The sequence below is a fragment of the Somniosus microcephalus genome, chromosome 16 (assembly GCF_052327205.1).
Source record: "Somniosus microcephalus isolate GS21.2 chromosome 16, FLI_Smic_1.0, whole genome shotgun sequence".
Taxonomy (NCBI): domain Eukaryota; kingdom Metazoa; phylum Chordata; class Chondrichthyes; order Squaliformes; family Somniosidae; genus Somniosus; species Somniosus microcephalus.
Genome location: NC_141002.1, coordinates 98,584,159 through 98,601,709, shown reverse-complemented (window position 1 = coordinate 98,601,709; position 17,551 = coordinate 98,584,159). Strand labels below are relative to the sequence as shown.

Here is a 17,551-nt window from a genome sequence, read left to right as displayed (position 1 = left end):
TATTAAGCCAGGGAAGTGAGAAATTTGAGCCTGTGTTTATTTAACTGAAATGGTTTAAATATACTGTATTTCCCACTTGCTTGCACATCCGGTGCAACATGGATGCTTTGGATGTCAATAACATGCGCCCTTCAAACTCTGTTACAGGAAGATGTTGGATGGATGCTTTGGAACTTGCTCTGAAGTGTTCAAGTCTCCTTAAGCGAACTGTGATTAGAGAAGGCAAAGAAAATGATCTAAACACCTCGGAGAACTGTCACATTGCACTTTTTGGTCTACTGCGAGCAAATGCTCTGCAAAGTCCAGAACACTACCAGTAAGTGATTCTTTTAACACTTGATATTTGTGAAGCTCCTCTGAAACCATTCAATATGTTTTGTTATTCCAATTATACAGGAGAGGTTGAATTTGGTATGAAGACTTTTTTTAAATCGGGATGTATGTGAAACACATTTTCCCAATTTTCAAAGGAAAATAAGTATCTCAGTTACATTTGAGCTTTATTAATTTTCCAGTATGCCCTGTACTGGGATTTGTCAAGAGCTGTACATTTAGAAATCTGGGTTGAAAGCAACCAAGTGCTCCCACACCCTGAATTAATAATGAACTAACATGTAAAAGTGCGTGGGACTATGCACTACAGCTTTTTTTTTTGAAGCACATACTGTCTGATTTCCAGGATTAGAACTGTTACAGCTCTCCAGTGGTAAAATAAAATCAATGAAGCAGTGACTTTGGGGATAGAATTGTACATATATCTTTGGAAGTGGAAGCAACGAGCAACCTGCTCTCTCGGGTGGATGCACTATTTGGAAGAAGAGCAGGGGAGTTCTCCCCGGTGTCCTGGCCAATACTTAGCCCCCAATCAACATCACAAACAGATGATCTGGTCATTATCACATTGCTATTTGTGGGACCTTGCTGTGTGTAAATTGGCTGCCGCGTTTCCTACATTACAACAGTGACTACACTTGAAAATCACTTCATTCTCTGTTAAGTGCTTTGGGACCACCTGAGGTCATGAAAGGCACTATATAAATGCAAGTCTTTTTCATTTTAACCAATCCTTTCGTCAAGGAAACCATGTTCCAAGAACGGTTGTTTACTCTTTGAAAAGGATACATCAAAAATTCTGTCATTGTTTGGCTATGTTTGAGTTTGTAGAGTGCTGTCGAAAGGGTTGCAATGTTAATTACCTTCTGACAATGTAAGCGCAGTTTTGAGGGAGTGCTGCCATCCTTCTAATGAGATGTTTAATTGCGGCCCTGTCTCCCTGTTCTGATGGTTCTGGTAGATGTTCAAGACCAGTACAAAAGCAAAATACGCTGGAAATCTGAACTAAAAACTGGAAATACTCAGCCGGTTAGGCAGCATCTGTGGAGAGAGAAACGGTGTTAACATTTCAGCTCAATGAAATTTCATCAGACGTTCTGACAAAAGCTCTTCGACCTGAAACGTTAACTCTGTGTCTCTCTCTCTCCACAGAGATGTTCAAGACCTCCTGGCACAAGTAGTCAGTTCTTTCAGTAACCTGGCCAGCACTTCTATGTCCACCAGTACGACTAAAGAAAAAGAATAAATTAACTATCCATTCATCTTGTGGTTGTTCCTTAGTTTTGCTGGAGCAGAATGGCTGTCACATTTGCCTGCATATGTCACTTCACTTCACTTCAAAGATTAGTTCATTGTGTGTCAATAATTTATATATAAAACACTGTAGAAATATAATCATTGCTTAACTGGATTCTGGTTCTAGACAGATGCAAGACTTCCCAGAGAGCAGATTTCAGATTGCAGTGGTATTTCAGTCTGGTAATTAAGTCATAGCACAAGCTGATCTCTGGCCCTGTACACTAGCTATCTTTTATTGTGATGCTGGAGCATTTGTGTGTTCTCTGCAACTTGTTCAAATGTCACATTGATTTCCATAAGGGTAACTGTGCATTTATAAGTAGGCAGAAGTCTGCAATTGGTTGGACCTGCAGACATGGACCATTATCTTTAAGGTTGCAGACTCCTGCTATCATATTTTAAGAGCCACTTAAGGGTGAGTCGCTTTGAGGCACAGTACATGGGTGCTTTAACATGCTGTGCCCTAAAATTGGGTACAGTTTTGCAGACATGAGAGAGATTGATAGAAAATTGAATGGTAAGTCACTGGGGCCATTCTCGTGCAAGTCCTAACGTTCTGTTCAAAAACACATCATTAGTTACTCACAATGAAGCAATGTGTGACTTGCAGAGGTCCAAGGGGAACTGGAAGATTGGTGATGAATATTCTGGGCTTGTAATTGAAACTAACTCTTAGAATAAATGAGTGGATTTTATTTTTGTACTGAGGGCCGCGGGTTGAGAAGTCGTCCAGTCTCGCTCGCTGCTGAAGTCCTACCTGCAAGAAAGTGGATACACTTTTCACAAGTTGCTATCCACACCAGCAGTGTTGATGCTTTAATTCTGTAACTGATACCTTAAGTATGTCAGTGATATGGAAGCCGGTGTACGTTACAACTTTTCATGTAGGGGCGTTAAGAAAAGAAGCATTAATCTTTGTTTCTCTAGTTCAGATAAGGCAGATCTGCAATTAATCAAATGTATATTTTCAGGTTAAATGAAAGTGAGATAGAACAGCAGCACTTCAGGGACCATGACCTGTACTCGGATAAATCAGACCGAGAGAACGAGCCTGATCACGAGGAATCCGATAATGATGCGCTGGAGAAAAGTGGGAAAAGCGAGGAAAGCGACTCTGACATATCCGAGAAACAGGATGACCTGTACGTTGATCTTGAGCCTATAAACATAGTAAAGGAAACCAGTTACGTAGATGAAGCCCATGAAGAACTGGGAGAGGTAAGAGATGCTCTCCCGTGTATTACCAAATATTTTCACATTTCATAATTTCATGGAATAATGAAGGATGATCATGTTAGTGAATGATGTTACTGCTTTACGGTTCAAATTTTTAATGGCCTCCTTTGTGTGCTGATCAAGATGATGCATGTTGGTGCTGGAGAACAGAACGCTTCCTATTTTGTGCACCGAGTGTCAGCATCGCGCAGTCCAATGTTCAGTGTAGCACGGTTGGATGCTAAGAGGGTGTGGACATACCTGGACGATACTCGTATTAAGTAACATCAGCAGAGGCCTGGAAGCGAGTCATCTACTAACCTGACAATTGACGTGGCTTCAAGTAAAGTGTATATATTAACTTTTTGGCTGTTTATTGGTCAAATCAACCAGCACATCGTCCTTCTTCAGAGTGATCATTCCTAATCTTAAAACAAGTAATTCCATGTGTTTGCTTCCTGGCAAAATTTTCATTTATTTAATTTAAAAAAGCAGTTCTCACTCCGTGTGTCCCACTCACTTGAGCCCCAGGCATTGGCGAGAAGTGGAACAGGAGCCAAAGTTTCAGCTGAAGCTGCTGCTGGTGGAAGCTAACACCTCCCTGGGCTTGGCATGGTTCTTGCCAATGCTATCCAGACCTATTGCTGTCCACCGCTGGCCATGCTTTCAGCTGCCTGGGCCCTAAGCTCTGGAAGTCCTTTCCTAAACCTCCCTGCCTCTACCTCTCTCTCCTTTAAGACGCTCCTTAAAATCTACCTCTTTGACCAAGCTTTTGGTCATTAGTCCTAATACCCTCGTGGTTCAGTTTCAAATTTTGTCAATGCCTCTGTGAAGCACCTTGGGACGCTTTACTACGTTAAAGGTGCTATATGTTGTTAACGGGGCCCTATAACTTCTAACAGTATGTGACCAGCCCCGCCGCCTCCCCCAGTAATACATTCCAACTTCAAAAATGAAACAACACACTTGTCCGGCAACTCCAGGACCCCAAAGGCTGATTAATCTCTCTCGTCCTGCAAGCACCTGCTCACGCCCAACTCTCTTTACGTTAGTGTAATAGCAAAATACTGCGGATGCTGGAAATCTGAAATAACAACAGAAAATGCTGGAAATACTCAGCAGGCCAGGCAGCATCCGTGGAGAGAGAAACAGAGTTAACGTTTCAGGTCTGGGACCCTTCGTCAGAACTCTGTTTCTCTCTCCACGGATGCTGCCTGGCCTGCTGAGTATTTCCAGCATTTTCTGTTGTAATTTCTCTTTACGTTAGTAATCGGCAATGACTTTTGCTCGTGGTCTCCAGCCCAGGAACTCCTTAACACGCGGGAGTGGAAAAATTGTAGGACGAGCTGTTCTCCGCACTAGTGGAGGACGCCTGCCTGTCATCCTAGCTACAGGTGATGCACGGCTTGGACAGAAGGAAAGATGCGGAGTGGAGTGGTGCTGTTCATTGGGGGGATTATCTGGAGCAGAAAAGGCGTGCTGTAAATCCATAATCTTTAGAAAACATAAAAGGGAAAAACAAGTCAGTGATAGGAATATGCTGCAGGCCACCTAACAACCTAGAGAAGGTAGATGAACTCAATGGTCCCTCTAATGTTTTTTGGCGCCACATGGCCCCCTCAAAATACAGCGCATGCACGGTTTTTGTATTGAAAAGCCAATTGCGCAGCTTCATGGGAGCATTAGTTGTTCTGCTGTTAGTCCACATGAAATAGATGTGTGCTTGCTCCTTACTTGGGATAATGGGGACTTTCAATCTTGCCAACATTTATTGAAATGTCAAACAGAGACGGCCTGGCATATGAGCTGGAAGTTATTGAAGTTATGCAGAACTTGTTTCCCAATCTTTGAGAGCGTCAGCAAGAGAGAGTACAGTATTGAATTTGGCATTAACTACTGGCATTTGGTGACTGACAAAAATTAGAAGTTTGTTGTGGTGTATTGTATTATTTGCTGCTTGTTATGTACAGAAAAAGAGCCAGATTCATTTGAAGCAATGATTTTGTCTGGCTGATGCACCTCAGCACAGGACCTGAAATGATCTTTCTGTAGTCGCTGCTATGAAACAATGTGATTTTAATATGCTAATTAAGTGTAAAGCTATTGGTGTTCCGCCCAGAAGCTTCTCTGATACCTATTTGTAGAGGTTTTGGTGTCCTGCATCACGGACATGAACTTCAAAGGGTGCATGGGATTGCTCTGACCAGCAAGTAAATCATGAGAGATACATTTTTGATTTCCTGTGTTTCAAAGTAAACTTCAAGGAGTTGGAAAATATTACTTTCAAAGAAGGAATTTGAGCAGGGCGAGGTGGTACAGTGCTGGGTGGATACAATGTATTTAATATTCTATTGCCTTTGGCAGGGCATTCCTCAAAAGCCCATGGGAAAATCCAAACATTTGCAACCCATTTTGTATATTGTTCAATAGTAAAACTCGAAAGCTTCAGTTTAGTATTTACGCAGCTTTTAAAGTTAACTGAAAATAACTATAAATACAATGCAACATTTCACAATTTACGTCAGTTTGCTTATTTTATAGCTTTGCAGAATTCAGTTTAATTTCCTGCGAGAACAAATTACAGAATGCTGCAGAGACATTCACCGCATGCTTGCTCACTAAATCACACCATATCTGCCAATTAAGTTCCATATACCATTTATTGGTAGAACCTTCTAAAATGCTGCTTTTTTCCACCTGTCTACCTTGTCCCCCCCCGCCCAAACAAATCTAGACAGGTGAGGATTCTCAGACAGAAGTCGTATCTGAGGAGAACAAAAGTCTGATTTGGACTCTGCTGAAACAAGTTCGCCCAGGAATGGACCTGTCCAAAGTTGTACTGCCTACATTTATCTTGGAGCCTCGTTCATTTTTAGACAAGCTATCAGACTATTACTACCATGCAGACTTTATATCACAGTGAGTACAGTATGGTTACTTATGTTTTCGTCTCTCTTTCTCCACCCGCGCCCCCCCCCCCCCCCCCCCTCCCCTGCCAGCACCACCTCCCCTCCCCTTCAGGATAGCTCCACAACTCTATTGGTGTTGTTCCTTAGTTGACTCCTTTTTTTTGCCCCCGGCCTCCCCAAACATGCTTGAGATGTTTACCATCTTCCCTCAGAGGTGATGCCAAGAGTGGCAAATGTTTTTTTTTTGGTACCACCAAGAGAATCAAGAGATATGGGAATAGGGTGGGAAAGTGGAGTTGATGTAGAAAATCAGCCGTGATGATATTGAATTGCAGAGCAGGCTCAAGGGACCATATGGCCTACCCCTGCTCCTATTTCTTATCTTCTTAAAAGGTGCATCTTTTAAGTTGAGGATCTTGTGGATTCCAGCATGGTCTTTGGAAATCAGCATGGGTTTTCTATTACCACCCCCCCCCCCCCCCCCCAAACACAATCGATGCGCGCTGAGGTGAATTGTAGTGCCCATACGACCTGAGGTCAACTAATCATCACATCTAGAGTCAACCTACCTGTACGGCTCAACTACAGAGCCTTCAGGGAGCTCTCTGCATTTTACCTTTTAGAGGAATGTCTGCATTAAAACTGAGAGCCCCTTTCCGATGGGTAATACTGCGGTAGTTCCCAGAGCTCGATTCTTCAGCCCTCACAGCTGCCTTCCAATACTCTGGGCTAAGTGATGAGATTCTGAGACCCCGTAAGAATAGCAACAACAAAAACAAAAGTAGGATCTGCTTATATTAAAAAAAAACACATTTGGTTCATTTGTTTTGTCTAAATTGTCTTGAACAACATTTGACTTGCATCAAATATAACTATTTGATTCTCGCAGAGCTGCAGCGGAGGAAAACCCGTACAGTCGTTTGAAGAAAGTTGTGAAATGGTATTTGTCCGGCTTCTACAAAAAGCCAAAGGTTGGTTTTCAAAAGCTAAATTCCTTCAGCATCTTTAAAGACAAGCTCTTTCTGTTGTAATCTGCCTGGTATATTATTCAAGCTATAGAAATATTATATAGGCTAATAAACCGAAAGCTTTGAAGTAACATGAAGAGGAAAAACCAACGTGCATTTATGTGGCGCCTTTCATGTCCTCTTACTTCCTAAAGCACTTTGCACATCAAAAGTAGTTTATTGGTATAATCAGTGTTGTTACGTCAGCAAACTTGGCAGTCCATTTTCACAGAGCAAGACCCCACAAACAACCAATAATCTCGTCGTTCATTCGTCTGTTTTTGGTGGTGGTGGTAGATGGAGGAATGTTGGTCAGGACAGTGGGAAAACTTCCTTCCAGTAGTGCCATGCAGTGTTCCCTGTAAGCTGCGCTTTGTTCTGCGCGGCCTGTTTCTTTTAATGTGCAGTCCCATTAAATATCTGCACATGCGGGGTATTCACAATGTAAAAGCCGGTGAGCGGCCTACGCGGGACCTTTGAGATTTCTGCATGGCCGCTCACCTCTGTGGCAGCATTGATGCCATGGGATCTTTCCTGTCCACAGGCTTTAGTTCATTTGCACATCCAAAAGGCACGCCTCTAATAATGCCAGCACTCTCTCCGCACTGCCCTGACATGTCAGTCCAGATTGTGTGCTCAAGTCCAGAGTGGAGGTTAAGCTCTCAATCTTCTGATTAAAGCTAAGAGTGCTACTAGCTGACTGAGCAAAGCTGCCTCCAAATCTTCAATGGATGTAAAATGCCAGCTACGTGTTGGCTTCATTATTGTCAGCCGTAGAAATGTCCAGTCTTTGGCAGCACTGTCAACAAGAACACATTTCCTACATCTCACACAATCTCTTTGCACGGCATTTATAAAATCTGAAAAGTTAACCAGAAGTCTCTGTCTGTCTGTGTGATCTAGCGTTATATAGAAACAAATTTGTTCTTTTATCCTTAATCGCAAACAAAAAGCATAAATTGCTTTTAAATTCTCCGTTTTATCAGTAGTTTGGATTTCTTTTGACTGCAATCGATGCTTTGCAAATATATTATTTTTTCTTTTCACGTAAAGGGCTTGAAGAAACCATACAATCCAATTATTGGTGAAACATTCCGGTGTATGTGGATTCACCCAAAAGCAAACAGTAGGACATTTTACATTGCGGAACAGGTATAAGAAGGAAGTTCAATCATCAGAAATTGGCTGTTGCGTCTGGATCACTATTGAATTGTAGCTTTTATTAGTTCTTTCAAAAATCATTTGTGTAATCTGTTTGGTGTTGCTCTTTTGAGAATGGCCGCAGCAGTTTGTACAATCTTTACTGCAATACGTTTTCCAGGTGTCCTGTACTCACCACGGTTGTCTGTCGTACAAAGTATAATCCTGGATCAGAGGAGTTGCATTTTAACTTTAAAAAGTCTCTCATTTCCCAATTAATTTGAAACGTCAATCATGTGCTTCTGAATGTATTTTAACAAATTCAGATGTTGATGTGTGCTCGGGTACTTTTGCCACTTACTGAATTATCTTGTACTTAATAGGTGTCCCATCATCCTCCTGTGTCTGCATTCTATATAAGTAATAGAAAAGATGGATTTTGCGTCAGTGGCAGCATCCTGGCCAAATCAAAGTTTTATGGTGAGTGGTTTTTTTTTTGCATGTGTAGTTACTGTAGAAGCTATTAGAAGTAGTTCATTTCAAATGGGAAAACATGGAATGAATCAAGTCGTATCAATGCTGGAGGATAGTATTTAGGGAGGACCTGAGTTTCAACCCTAGCTTTGACTGATAATTGAGTTTTCCTTATAAGGACAAGTTACCAGTTGTAACTTGATCTGTGAGAATGAGAGAAAACTGAGCAAAGAGAAGTCATTTTTGACACAACTGAAGCGCATTTCCAAATGATGTTTACCGAGCTGTTTGTGCATTGAATCTACGTCCAGAGGCCTGCATGGACACAGTGATGGTTGGGGCGGGGAGAGAGGGGCGCAAGCGAGAGGATGTCGAGATTTGATGGGCGAGTAACTTAAGATCAGATGACCAAAAGCTCTACAAATTTGAATCCAGTCTGCACAAGTGCACAGAAAAGAAAAACCCGTATTGCAAGACCTTCCATACTTCAGTATTTATCTAGAAGTTGTAATTTGTGTTTCATTTCTGATTTGGTTTGGTTTCAGTCCATTTCATAGCATCAGTGTCAGCTTGGTTCAGTTGGTAGCACTCTTCCTCTGAATCAAAAGGTTGTGTTCAAGCTCCACTGCAGTACTTGAGCAGATAATCTAGCGTGACACTCTGGTGCAGTCCTTAGAGTGCTGTGTTGTGGTGCTGTCTTTTGGATTAGGTGTTAAACCGAGATCCATTCACTTGCTCAGCTGCAAGTTACAAGATCGTTTCGCACTATTCCAAGTAGAGCAAGATCGTTGGGTGGTGTCCAAGTCAACTTTCCTTCCTCAACCAAGACTACAAAGAAAATAGTCAACCGGCCATTCATCTCCCGTGTTGTTTGTGGGACCTTGCTATTTGCAAAATGACTGCCAATAGCAACATAAAATAGTGACTGCACTGTAAAGTATTTTTTTTATTTGTTCCTGGGATGTGGGCGTCGCTGGCAAGGCCTAGCATTTATTGCCCATCCCTAGTTGCCCCTTGAGAAGGTGGTGGTGAACCACCTTCTTGAACCGTTGCAGTCCGTGTGGTGAAGGTGCTCCCACAGTGCTGTAGGGAGGGAGTTCCAGGATTTTGGCCCAGTGACGATGAAGGAACGGTGATATATTTCCAAGTCAGGATGGTGTATAACTTGGAGGTGGTGGTTCTCCCGTGCGCCTGCTGCCCTTGTCCTTCTAGGTGGTGGAGGTCGTGGGTTTGGGAGGTTTGAATTGCTTGTGCATCCTTCGGGACGTTTCTGAGAGACATGATAAAGTTACATGTAAATTCAAGTTCTCCAAGTTATCAAAATGAATAAACCAATAGTATTTCCAAAAATCATATTCAAATATAGATAACTTAATTTATTTGTAAAGTAGTTTCACATGCAATGAAATGTTAATTAAAAAAAAAAAAAGTTTATATATGCTGAAGTATATTAACCTGAATAGCACGCTGCTTCTGTTTGGCCCAAGGATGTTGGATAGCACACGTGGCATCCCAGTCTCATTCGGGCTGTCTGAAGGCATAGAGCCAACAGGAGGTTCTTCACGACGTGGAGAGGGAAAATCAGCAATCCAGTCAATGGAATCTGCTGTTGGGTTTCTTTTAACAACTGGATATAAAACAAACTTTGCAGGAGCATGGGAATCAGGGTGTGGTATGAACAGGAGCCTGAAAAGGGTGTCTAGTATTTTTTTAAATATCTTAAAAAGCGACCTGATCCTAGTGCAATATTAAGGAAGTAATTATTAACATTCCTCATTGATGGCATTTGCGTTGGTGGCAGCTCTCTCCAGTCGCACTGCATTTGTGATGTGTGCTTTAATGTGTTTGTTACAATTCCTGACACTCATCTACTGGGGGAAAGGGGCATTGAGCAGATACAAGTTGCTTTTCCTGAAGACCAGAGGCAAACTGGACGGACAGCTGCAGCTGATTTGCTTTTGGTCGCCTCTCCTAGCCCCTCCCCTCCATGGCTTGGCGTTTGTCTTTGCCTGTTTGTAAAGCACCTTGAGATGTTCTTTCCTATTAATTCGCTATATAAATGCAAGCTGTTGATCCCCCCAGTCTGGGCTTAGTTTGCTGATCTCATTCTTGGTAGCGGTAAGGGCACAACAGTTGGCCGCCGGGCCCCTGGGTTAGCGAGGGAATAATGAACGAGGGTTCCCACTCCGGATCAGTATCTGGTGACCCTTGCTGGAAGTGGACATTGGGTGAGGACACGCTTAAACTCGGCTATGATGCCCCAAATGGTCTAATAGTCTCCCAACACTCAGGCAAAAATAATGGCCACTTGCGCACAGTGTGAGGAGTAGACAGCATCTGTGGAACCATGTCCCAGCGTGGAATCAAAGCCTTCAAGGAGAGGTAGAGAGAAAATTGCCATGGGGGGAAAAAAATAGAGAGAGGACACAGACCTGCTCGAATCCGGTGAACTTACAGAAACATATTGCGATAACAGTAATGGGAAGATCTCCATGTAGAAATAATGTGTATTCTTTGCTCTGTCTTTCAGGTAATTCATTATCTGCCATATTGGATGGTGAAGGTAGACTTTCTTTCCTCAACCGAGGAGAAGATTATATAATAAGCATGCCCTACGCTCATTGCAAAGGTAGTGTCTCTGGTTTCTTAGTTTAAAATTGCTTTTCTTCCCAGAGCAAAATAAGTATTTTAACACATTTCTTACTTCTCAGGCTTTCTAGTGGATGTTGAATGAGCGTTTCTCATTTTCTCCCAAAGAAAAAGTTGTAAGAACATTGAAGTATGGAAAAAGGAAATCAAACGGACATTTGGTCAATCAAGCCCATTTGCTCTGCCTGCCCACTGGCAAAATCTCCAAAATGCTAAATTTCTGCAAAAATTTCCACTGAAGCCCCAAAATGTAATTAAGCAGAAATTGAAGGCATCAGTTCAGCCTCACACGACTCCACTCGAACCTAACTAGTCATGTCCCATGGATGGTGACTCCTTGGTACCAACAGCCCGGCTGCTACTTTGTGTTGATATATTGTGATCTGTCTGTACTTGTGCTTTAACCTTCAGTTCTGCTCTTAATCATATATTTATTCACCTCTTTTTATATCTCCAGTTTGTGATCCTAGAATGGTTGAGGTGTGAGCACCATTGGCAAAGTGAGGTGGAGAATGACTATAGAAACATAGAAACTAGGAGCAGGAGTAGGCCATTCGGCCCTTCGAGCCTGCTCCGCCATTCAACGAGATCATGGCTGATCATCCAAACCCTAGCACCCGGTCCCTACACCGACAGCCATCCTACCCAAGCCCTATCCCCGTAACCCCACATATTCAATCCCCCCTAACACTAAGGGCCAATTTTTATCATGGCCAATCAACCTAACCCGCACATCTTTGGACTGTGGGAGGAAACCGGAGCACCCGGAGGAAACCCACGCAAACACGGGGAGAATGTGCAAACTCCACACAGACAGTCACCCGAGGCCGGATTTGAACCCGGGTCCCTGGCGCTGTGAGGCAACAGTGCTAATCACTATGCCACCGTGCTGACTATGGTGGGAACAGAATTGGTCATTTGTAAACAAACTGCGATAATCTCGGGTCAAGGCCTGAATTAGTGTAAAATCAGTGTAAACTAGATACCCGTTGACCCTGTAAAATATTTTGCAAGTTGTATTTACGCTAGTCAAGACAAGAAATGAAAGGCTAAGGAATGGAACACTTTTCTAGTCACCATCCATCAACAAGAGTAAGCGCAGATTTTGATCAGGTACAGAACACGGCAGATGACGTGTCGACTACTTTACCAGAGCCTGGATATGGAGTTAGGTCAGCCATGATCTCATTGAATGGCAGAACAGCCTTGAGGGGCTGAATAGCCTACTCCTGCTCCTGTGTTCCTCTGCCTGAATAGTATCCCCAGGAAGAAATTGCCTTTCACATTGGCGTGACTTTGTTTCCCATGCACAGAAATTATCTGGAGGCATGTCTGAGCATGTGGTGTATTATTGCCAAATGTTGTGGACTTGCTGCAAGTACCTATAGTGTCATTCAGCTGCAGCCTAGAAACAGGCAGCGTGATTAAGTGGGGCTGTCTCATTTTTAATGGTGGCTCTCAGCAGAGTAATTCTCGAGGCATAATTTAATTTATTATGGATTTATATGTTCGCATCAGATGCTGTGTGCAAGCGAAAAAGGCATTCATTAAATTGAAGTTTGGTGCTGATGCAAGAGATCAGTCTGAACCAGTGAATTCAGCAAAAACAATTCACTTGCACTGCTTACAATTGTTTTCCAGCAGGAAGCACACCCTGTAGATGGGTTTCTTTAAAACATTAATTGAGGACTGCATGTCCTTCACACGTCAGCCCAAGCTAGTTGACCCCAGATTCACAGTCAGTACCAGTTACCTGGCTTCAAAATCTACATAGTACCTTGGGTCATTCCAACCTCAAACAGCTGCTTCTGTTTCCTGTGATCCTCACACCAATGTAAAGTTTGTTTCGGAATCAGTTTCGGGTTTTGACGAGATCGTCTAAACTATCAGAACGAGATCCTTAGCTGCTAAAATAAGAACGCAAGTAACACAAAAAGGCCATTTGTCCCATCAAACCGGCTCCTTTCCCAGACCATGTACAATCTAGCCTATCAGGGATACGGTCGCACTTATGTAATCTCCTAAGGAAAGCTGTGTATAGATATTCGCTGAAACCCAAAATCAATCCATAATATTCATCCAGCCGCATGTCTCCTGAAACAAAGCACTCCTCTTGGGTCTTGCGTCGTATTTTGATCATCTCAGTTTATACCTTTATTTATCATAACTTCTAATCTCATTTCTTACCATATCCATAGCAGATTCAGTAGTAACATTATAAAGAGAATTGGATCAATACTTGAAGGGAAGACATTTACAGGGGTTGGGGAAAGAGCAGGGGAGTGGGATTAGTTGGATAGCTCTACCAAAGAGCCGGCACAACGATGGGCCCAATGGCCTCCTGTGTTGTATCATTCTATGATTCTTTCCAGCTCCTTTTTGAAGGAGTTAATGACCATTTCATCAACTGCTTTTGCTGGGAGTCTGTTTCATATATTCAATAATGAGAGTGAAAAAAAGTTTCTTCTATTTGTAGCCTCACTTGAGGTTGTTTTTAAACCTGTGTTTTCTCGTATTGTGCTCACAGTCCATGTCAGATTGCTTGCGCGTGTATGTTATCAGCGATTTTAAAGACCCAATTTCCCTTGATCTTTCTCCAGTGAAAATTAGTTCAGCCCCACAAGTCTCTCCATGATTTGGATCCCCACATCCCAGAATCAGCTATGTTGTAATGCAGAAGGCTCACAGAAAAGCATCCATAACTTTCGATGGTAGGGTATCGGACGTTGATTTCTTATGCCGCATTTAGAATGTCACATTCAATTTTGGGTGCTCGACAATTGAATGGAATATGCCAAATGTGACCGCATCAGTGATCAAAATGAGGTCAGATTAACTTGTTCTGACTCCGAGTCAAATATCAAGATGTAACCTAGTATTTAAGCTTTGATGCAGCTTCGTATTGATTATAAACTTTCAGTGGCTGGTCAATGATCACTTGCAAATCCTTTTGAAACATTGCTAATAGAGAACAGTTGTGTATACATTTGCTGTTTCCTGTTCAAATATATATTCCATTTCTCTACATTAGAATGCCATTCCTTACCTTCTGCTTAATTGATCCAGATCTTATTTGATGTGTCTGTCTCCTTTGTGTTTTGTTACCAGGGAAGAATAAAGTTTGATCAGTCGACACACATTGCTTCTGTTGAAAAGAATGTGCACTTGTCTCCTCCTTAGATAAAGACAGAGGACTTTTACCAGTCCAAGCAGTTGTTCATTTCTTTTAGGAACAAGCCTTTATAAAAAATCTTTCATAAACAGCAGTTCGTATATTGGAGTGTAACTTCCTGTCGTGTTCCCAGACAGGAAAGGATCCAGTAGATGAAGTCAGAACTCACTCTACTTGTACAATGGCCATATCTTGGACCAGCATGGGTTCCTGCTGAGGCCAAGTGTGAGGCAATAACCTGGAACAGTCCACGTGCTTTCACCAAGCATTATTGTTTTGACTAAGCAGCATAATCACTTCGCTACGTTTGCATGAATCCTCCAGATAAAAAGCTCCATCCCAGCCTATCATTTGTTCTCTTTCTAATCCAGTGTGTCTTGGAGCTTTGTACCTTTTGATGTTTCTCACCATTTGCTGCTTTAACACGCAGTAAAAATATTTTTTCTGCCAGCTGATCTTTCATTGTCCTCATCACTATTGTTTTATTGGTACGCTGATCCTAAAGATCTCATTACATGCTTTGTCAGTCCAAAGGGATCAAGACTTGACTCAAGGGGTGCTGTGTTCCAGCAGGTGGGGGGGGGAAGGACTACCTGGTGATGGCCATTTCTTTATTGCACGTGGAAGTTGTACTTAATTTGAAGTCTGGTGTTGGAAAGCAGCCGAGCAATGGAAAGTGCGGAGCTACCTACTCCCTGTTCATATTCCATGAGCAAGGTTCAGTTGGCCTTTGCAGATGCTCTTATTTCCAATGTAGGGAATTTAACATGGCCATCTATTTACTGAACTAGAGCCATTAGCATCTTTTTCTAGTTTCCTTCTCTGTGTGTCTGATTAAGAAATATTTGTTCAAAATCCAGCAAAATTTAACAAACGCGCTGTTACAGTAAAATCACGTGCTAAAGTGGAGTTTTTTTTTACAAACTGTTGGACCGCCAGTGGTGTTGCTGACTGGTAGTCCGGAGCATGGACGTGATGCTTAGCTACCAACCTGTGGCCTGGCCCTTTTAAAGCCACTGCTCAACCTTTTCTCGTGAGAATCCAGGGAATTGGAGCTGCTTGTCATTTGTTCAGTTCAATTTCAGGGCAAGAAATCTCTTGTAAATTTCTGGCTCCAGTTCATTAACTGTGTTTTAAAATTGGTATGTTGTTATGTATTCTTCAAGTGTGAAGTCTGGTGTGTGATGGACATGTGGTAGACCCAAGATGCACAGAAGTATGTAACTTATTAAGAATTTTTCCTAAATTATTACTTTATAGGAATTGTTTATGGGCCAATGACTCTTGAACTTGGAGGCCATGTTAACATCACGTGTGAGAAAACAGGATACAGTGCAATAATCGGATTCAAGTTGAAGGTTAGTTGATGGTTTCTTTTACTTTATTTCAGCTTAATTTTGGGGAATACCTTAGAATTCTTTTGCCTTTGACGGCAACATTTATCAGTAAACTAGTTTCCTGTTTGGAAATGAAAAAAAAAGGAGCTGGAACTTGTGTTCATGGCTTTCATTCATGGGGAAGGATACAATGTCCTCAAAAATCAATAAAGTTAACATTATAAGCAAACTTTGGAACTCTGTTTCCAGTGGGCTCAATTAGTAGTGCAGTGGATTAGTGCCCCATAGGATAGTAGGGACGTGGGTTTGCACACACAGTTCCCCACAGTTGAATTCCGCACTTGGGTTGGGCTATCCGAGGGATAATGGACTTTCTCCCATGGGCTCTTTTGCACATTTTTTGGGATCTCACATCCTAGTGTTTTTTTTTTTTTTTAAAAGGACTGGATGAAATCTTATTAGGAAAGAAAATGCGGGGCTTCTAGTTCCAGAATCATGGTCAGGAGACTGGGAGGTTTGGAAGGGTCGGCTAGACCGGCTAATGGTTTTCTCCTGCCCAAAACATTGTTTTTAATCGGTATTTGTACAAAAAGTTCTTTTTTCGAAAAACAAATGAGTAAATGAAACGAAATTTAAAATGGGATTTTTAAAAACTCTGACATTATAAAACCTCATTTAAGGTGGCCAATATAGTTGTTTTACATAAATTATTTTTTTTTCCCCAAAGGAAAGAAACAATAGTTTAGACTGGTCTTTTGTCCAGTGTACAGATGAGACAATATACAAAAATCAGCACTACCAGCATCTGCTTGTGTTTAGTTGGGAAATTATACACAGTTTAAGCTTAATTTGGGTTTCAACACACCAGTAGTTGAGTAAGATAAATGGCAGTGTTAAAACCCAAACACTACTATTGCTAAATGTGTTTGATTATTTTGCCAAATTCATAAATCACATGCCTCGTGTGAATTAAATTGAACCTTAATCACATTTGCCGCGCAGGTGTTGTCAAGAAAAGAATTTGACATTTAAAATGTCCTTGCTAATGGGGTTCATGGCTGCACATCCCCACCCGGTGAGTTGCTTATCTCTGCCGGTGGTAACGAGAAACACCAAGATGAGTGAAGCTCGGGCTTTCACCGGGAGGGAGAAAATCAGTGGCGATTTCCTGTGACCCTAGTAGTAAAGTGGCAGGATCAAATGGAAAATTGATGTTTGTCTTGAAAGCTCAACACTACAAAAATTAAGAAGTTGGCAATTTTATCTCAACTTTAATTGAAAACTACCTGCACACCAAAAGTTTATAATATTGTGGTGTTTTTTCCCCCCTCCAATGCTGTATAATCAATCATTGTAACGTCTCCAGCCATTTTTAGGCAGCAACAACAATGTTAACCAGATATTTGGAAAAATCAAGCTGGGGTCAGAGGTTTTGGCTACTTTGGAAGGACACTGGGTGAGTAGTGAGATGTATGTTTGGGGTAATTTGTTAATGTTGAAAATGTCATTCATTTTAAAGAGTATGGATTACAAGCAATATTTTAATAAGGAATGTGTTGCTTATGAAACAGTATTAGAAAGTAAATATTCTAGAAGTACAGTCATTTGTTTTGATTCTTTGCAGAATTTCAAATGTATGTAAACCATTTTGTGACATTTGATAAATGTTACGAATTAACCCTTTTAAAGAGCCTTAGTTTCCTTTTTTACAATTTATAGGATAGTGAAGTGATGATCAATGACAAAAAGACTGGTGTATCAGATGTGTTCTGGAACCCCACACCTGAAATCCGACAGCAGAGACTAACCAGGTGCACTGTGCTCTTCGATGAGCAGGAGGACATGGAATCCGAAAAGTAAGGGTCCTCTCCGACTGTACCCCATTTCACTTTACTTTGATACTACTCTCCCTTTTTGTCAGCTGTGGCTCAGTGGGCAGCACCCTCGCCTCTGAGTCAGAAGGTTGGGGGTTCAAGTCTCACTCCAGAGGCTTCAGCACAAAAATCTAGGCTGACC

General features: G+C 41.9%; 1 protein-coding gene across 18 annotated transcripts in view; it reads left to right on the top strand.

The window, feature by feature from the left end:
• osbpl8 (oxysterol binding protein-like 8) overlaps positions 1-17,551 on the top strand; it is a 197,148-nt gene that overhangs the window by 157,023 nt on the left and 22,574 nt on the right. For all 18 annotated transcript variants that reach the window (XM_086009552.1, XM_086009537.1, XM_086009533.1 and 15 more), the window contains 10 exons: positions 148-316; positions 2,604-2,850; positions 5,582-5,766; positions 6,646-6,727; positions 7,817-7,915; positions 8,287-8,383; positions 10,908-11,006; positions 15,459-15,556; positions 16,902-16,991; positions 17,255-17,391. In XM_086009552.1, the coding sequence (XP_085865678.1) occupies positions 148-316; positions 2,604-2,850; positions 5,582-5,766; positions 6,646-6,727; positions 7,817-7,915; positions 8,287-8,383; positions 10,908-11,006; positions 15,459-15,556; positions 16,902-16,991; positions 17,255-17,391 (1,303 nt within the window). The remainder of the gene's footprint in view (positions 1-147; positions 317-2,603; positions 2,851-5,581; positions 5,767-6,645; positions 6,728-7,816; positions 7,916-8,286; positions 8,384-10,907; positions 11,007-15,458; positions 15,557-16,901; positions 16,992-17,254; positions 17,392-17,551) is intronic.